Genomic DNA, 5,149 nt, shown 5'->3' with positions numbered 1-5,149 from the left:
GATGGAACCGAATCGTTTTTTAACTTACGGGTGGCATTGGTGGGTAAAATTTTGTCAACTTATGGGGTAAATTAAATGACGTACCACCAGAAGCAATATGTGCTTTATTAGTATATATATATATATATATATAATATATATATATATAATATATATATAATATATATATATATATAATATATATATATATATAGGTAAAGATAAAGAGGTAAAGATAAAGATAAAGATTTTAAGTCACATACCACGAAAGTCTCGACAAGGATTATGGAGAAAACACCACTACAATTCCACTCTTCAACTTCTTTTTCAGTCAATTTCTTCCGCCTTGCTAACGAAATAACAAATCCCTAAAAGGTAGAACTACAATAACCGTGTGACACACACCGGCACACCTCCAGTTTGATTGGTCCACAACGAGGAGTCCAAAAATACCAAAGCACACAGCCATGCAAGAAACAGGTTTTGTTCGAAACCATCTATATCAACATGAGAGAGCACAGCAATGGGTTTAAAGCTCGACGGCGCACGAAGCTGATGATGGCTTCCCCCTGCCCATGGCGAAACCACGAGTGCCATCAGGCATTCGTGGGCCAGGTGGCTGTTTGTTTGCCACAGGTAGTAGCTGCTCGACCATGATAAGCTGGGTGTTCGGTGGTGTCCCAACTGGATGGCTGCCACGACTGTTGATAACCTGGTGATGGTTGCTGCCATTGTGAATGTGATGATGATAGTTGTTCAGTTGATGGTAGCCACGGCCTCGGCCTTTACCGCAACGCCCACGGCCTTTGCCATGCTTTGGACCTTGCTTGTCACTGTTCTCATCAAACTGCACAATATCAGGGTGGTAAGGTACTGAAATTCAATAATCCTGACTTCCTGGCGTCTAAGTTAGTTTGGAAGAATAATATTTCTGGGGTTTAGATGATCACGCTTTTACCTCACATCCAAGTGAGACTTAATTTTAAATAAGCATGTGATGTGTCAAGTAGATTACAGCAAGATTTCTTACCAGGTGCTCTGGCAATACATCTGCCAGTTGAAAGGATCCTTCAAGCTGTCTCTCGTTTGATTGGTTTGAAGTGGAGACGTCGTCCTCACCATTTCCATCACCTTCATGCCCTCCCGTTTTCCCTTTTACTGGACCCTTTGTCTACACCCAAATCATGCCAAAAAAAATTTAATACCAAATGCCGAAACATCATATTTATAGGTTACATTGAGATTACTCCCTCCGATCCATAATACGCGCCGAGGTTTTAGTTCAAATTTGAACTAAAACCACGACACTTATTATGGATCGGAGGGAGTAGATAGCAACCCATGTGTCGTGGTTTTAGTTCAAATTTGAACTAAAACCACACTTATTATGGATCGGAGGGAGTAGATAGCAATCCATGACATACATACTGACATACATATTTGATATACTTCTTTTGCAGCAGTTACTACATAGATTTTGTGAAACAACAAGCATCAAGTATATTGACGTTCACTACTGATACCCAAATAGAGAACACAACTTGTAATAGTTGATTACAGATGGTGACGAGGTTGTTGACACAATAGTAAGTCATTGGCAAGCAAAGCAAAACTATCATTTTGTATCTATATATCAGCAAAAGCAAAACTAATTGCTGAGGCCGATTTGAAGACACTAGGGCACAACAAGTACACACAATCTAAAGAAGCTTTTAACCGAGTATATCAGCTTATGACTTATATATTATATGACAGATAAACACAAGTGCACATATTAACATTAAATATATCAGTGGTCAACTAGAGACAATATATGAATAGTCGATCCCAGTATGTGTGTCTACCATGCAAGTATTCAGCAGCCGTGATCTAAGCCCATTTCTCCAGTTCCTTTCATCATTCAGCTCCAGAATCTGCATCAAATCAACCAACATCAAGGCAAAACACAGCACAAACATTGTGCTTCGGAATTCAAAATCATGTAGTACATACTGCGTTCTCAGCATCCTCATGAGTCTCATACTCCACAAAAGCATGCAGCTAGTTCCAACGAAAAATACAATTTGTTAGCAAGGGAATGAATATGAGCTACTGCAAACGCAAAAGTATATATAAAACTATTGGAAACATGACAGATTTTCAAATAATAAACATATTGCGCCTTTTCAATTGTTGACTATATTGAAACAACCAAATGAGACCTCTGGATGCCTACGTCAAATTCTGTATGACCCATTAGGTGGACTGGAAGATCTTACGGCTTAGTATTGTGAATCTGTGAGGCCATGCAAGTGAAACATGTGGACACTGTTTGTCCAGATTACTCTGTGGCCAGTGTTGTAAATGCACACTAGAACAATCCCTGACAACAAAAGGGAGGTCTTTAGTCCATTTGATTAGATTGATCAGGGCTATTGTAAGTGGCATTTTAAACCTTTTTACTACAGATCTATCTGCTGAGAGATATCTAGGATTTTAACATATCTGACAACTTATGCAATTTCATGGGTTTCAGAGACACTTATATTCATAGTACCTAAACTCGTATTTGGCTCATTAAAGTGAGACTCGCCTTTGTACACTTTCGCACCGCTTCGACTAGACCCCGCTACTACCTCGTATCCAAATACCTGCGATCTAGCTCATTCCTTTTAAGCCCGATTTTTTTTCAAAAGAGACCACCTGCCGAACAGAATTGTCAAAAAAGACCTCCTCCGAATGAAAGTGACAAAAAGGACCCCCTCGGCCGTGGCGGCAGGCTATGTTTTTAAGGCGACGCCTTACCGCCTTAGGGAGGGGGGGCGCTTTGGCGCCTAGGCGACGCCTAGGCGGGCGCTTTGGACGCCTAGGCGCCCAAAGCGGTCGATTTTCCAAAGCGGAGGGGGAGCGCTTCGACGCCTAGGCGTCGCCTTAGGGACGCTTTAAAAACATAGGCGGCAGTCACGCCGGGCGACACGTGGCACCTGCCGCCACGGTGCCAGGCGGCAGGCTCGGCATAACCGCAAAAGGTTGGCGCGACGGAACGGGCTGGCTATGTGGGCCCCCGCCGCCTCAGGGGCTGGCGGCAGGACTGTGCCGGTGGGCCTGGCCGCCTCTCTAGCTGGCGGCAGGTCTCTGCATGCGCGCTACGGTGCCGCTCGTCTAAGACCAGTACGGACTAAGGAAGGAATTGAAAAAGGCAACTCCTCCTTAGTAGGAATAGTAGCTGAGGCTGCTTCAACTCATAACAAAGCTATTCCAGCACATAAGTCCAGGATGATCTGAGGTCACTGGTCTCACATGGAAGAGATACAAATCAGAATATGTAACATGAGCGTTGTGGGATGCCTCAATTTGCAAAAACAATTATGTCTTTTTTTGTACTCGTGTGTGCCAACTATATTAACTGTAAACCACATACTTCCTCCGTCCGAGTTTATTGGGCCCAAGAGCCACCAAAGATTGTCCCTATTTTTAAGTCCCCAATATAATACCAAGTCAGTTATGCCCCGGTTTCCCGAGTCGCTCCATGGAACGCAGCGCACGGTCCTATTTGATTGGACATGCATGCCGTAGCCAATGCATGCGTTGGGGGTGGTTAGCATCCCTAATTAATAGGGCGATTACAGGGTAATTTAGGAGATTTATTGCTCTTCCTTGATCTTTGCGCTTTGGCTCTCGGGCCCAATAAACCCGGGCAGAGGGAATAATTGTTTGGTTCTTTTCTAGGTTTTAGACATTGACACAAATTATGCAATATGAACATGTTTAAAGACAGTTATGAAGAAGAAAACGACGTGTCCTGATGAAGGATTTGGAGGTATAATATAGAAAAAAAAAGGATTTGGAGGTGATTACAGAGCTAAGCTTCAAGTACGTATATGTATTGGTGATTGATAAAACTAACAGCTTAGATAATTGCAGTATGTATAATGCAATTGCTTATTCAAGTTGCTTCATTTTCAGCTTTTCACAATGTTGCTACTTGATGAAATTTATGCACCCTTCTGTATTCAATGTCAGGTAATACACAAAGGGCGTAGCCATCACACAGGGATGGGAACTTAGGTTGTATGAACTTGGCAGCATCATATCAGCTTAAGTTTTAGATGTTAAAAGGATTACGGGTCGAACAACTAGTCTAGTAGAGTCTCAAGCTGATTGTCGACTAGGTTCTTCGTGTACACTAGCTCTGTGAGTTAAGGGGTGGAGCGACTAGTCGTGGACTAGTCCGGACTTGTCAACGTGCTTTGAGTCGATCGGCTCAAATTTGGAGGGATAAGTGTAAGTGCATCTAGTGCCACCCTTTGTTGGTTTTGGAGTATTGACAAACTTGGTTAAGGGACTAATGTGTTTGCGAGATTCCAGGAGAAGACAGGTAGAAGTCCCTAGAGATTCGGTTTGCCCATCAAAGATGACCCCTAAAAATGTATGAAGACATTGAAGATAATGGCGGTACGCGAAGACATTTGTTTGAAGACAACGGAACGCAAAGACTTTCGCCTGAAGACAATGGAGCGCGAAGACACAGTCTTCTGGTAGTTTTATTTTCTTTCTTGTCATAGAAACCACCATACTGTTAAGTGGGGTCGAGGTAAACAAAGTCAGAAACTTACGTGATGCTCAACCTAAAATCCTAAGTCTTCAGTGACGACAATGAGAGAAAACCTCTTCCAGAGTTGGTTGAGCTCAAGTAAAGCTGCCGCATGTGTTTGAAATCCGACCGCTGGACACGTGTCGGTTGGCCAATGACCCAGGTCATTTCGGTCATATCATGTCGGGTTGCCTCCTGGCTATAAATAGCCCACCCCCTCCACCATAAGTTGGTGGCTGCTCCGAGTTATTACACGGCTATTGTCGTTTGAAAGGAACCCACCTCCAAAGCCTTTGAGAGAGATTCCTTGCAAGGTTAAACCCAAAATACCCAGAGCCCTGATGCCTTTCTGTTCCGCGTGAACCAAAGACTTGTTACACTTGAAGACTGTCATCTTCCAGCCGGTTTCTGAGCATCCAAGAGTCATTGTGGATTGCCGGTGAACAAGTCTGTGAAGGTTTGGAAATCTTCCTTAAAGACTTACCCGAGTGATTTGGCGAGATTTCCAGATCTTAGCTCAAGGGGAATAAGATGAAGACTAGGTCTTCAGAGTTCAATCTCAGCCTCCCTAACCAGACGTACAGCTGTCACAAACAG

At 43.2% G+C, this 5,149-nt stretch overlaps 1 protein-coding gene across 1 annotated transcript in view; it reads right to left on the bottom strand.

Annotated features, from left to right (window-relative positions):
* Window positions 1-215: 215 nt before the first annotated feature.
* The window catches only part of LOC119308157 (la-related protein 6B-like), a 17,772-nt gene continuing 12,838 nt past the window's right edge, over window positions 216-5,149 (bottom strand). The window contains exons 7-10 of the mRNA XM_037584275.1: window positions 1,972-2,019; window positions 1,824-1,892; window positions 1,010-1,150; window positions 216-826 (exon numbers count right to left, since the gene is read on the bottom strand). Of these exons, the coding sequence (XP_037440172.1) occupies window positions 509-826; window positions 1,010-1,150; window positions 1,824-1,892; window positions 1,972-2,019 (576 nt within the window). The 3' untranslated portion in view covers window positions 216-508. The remainder of the gene's footprint in view (window positions 827-1,009; window positions 1,151-1,823; window positions 1,893-1,971; window positions 2,020-5,149) is intronic.

This window comes from Triticum dicoccoides, chromosome 5B, assembly GCF_002162155.2.
Source record: "Triticum dicoccoides isolate Atlit2015 ecotype Zavitan chromosome 5B, WEW_v2.0, whole genome shotgun sequence".
In the NCBI taxonomy this organism is placed as follows: domain Eukaryota; kingdom Viridiplantae; phylum Streptophyta; class Magnoliopsida; order Poales; family Poaceae; genus Triticum; species Triticum dicoccoides.
Note: the sequence above shows the minus strand (reverse complement) of the source record. Positions and strands in the feature narration are given on the sequence as shown.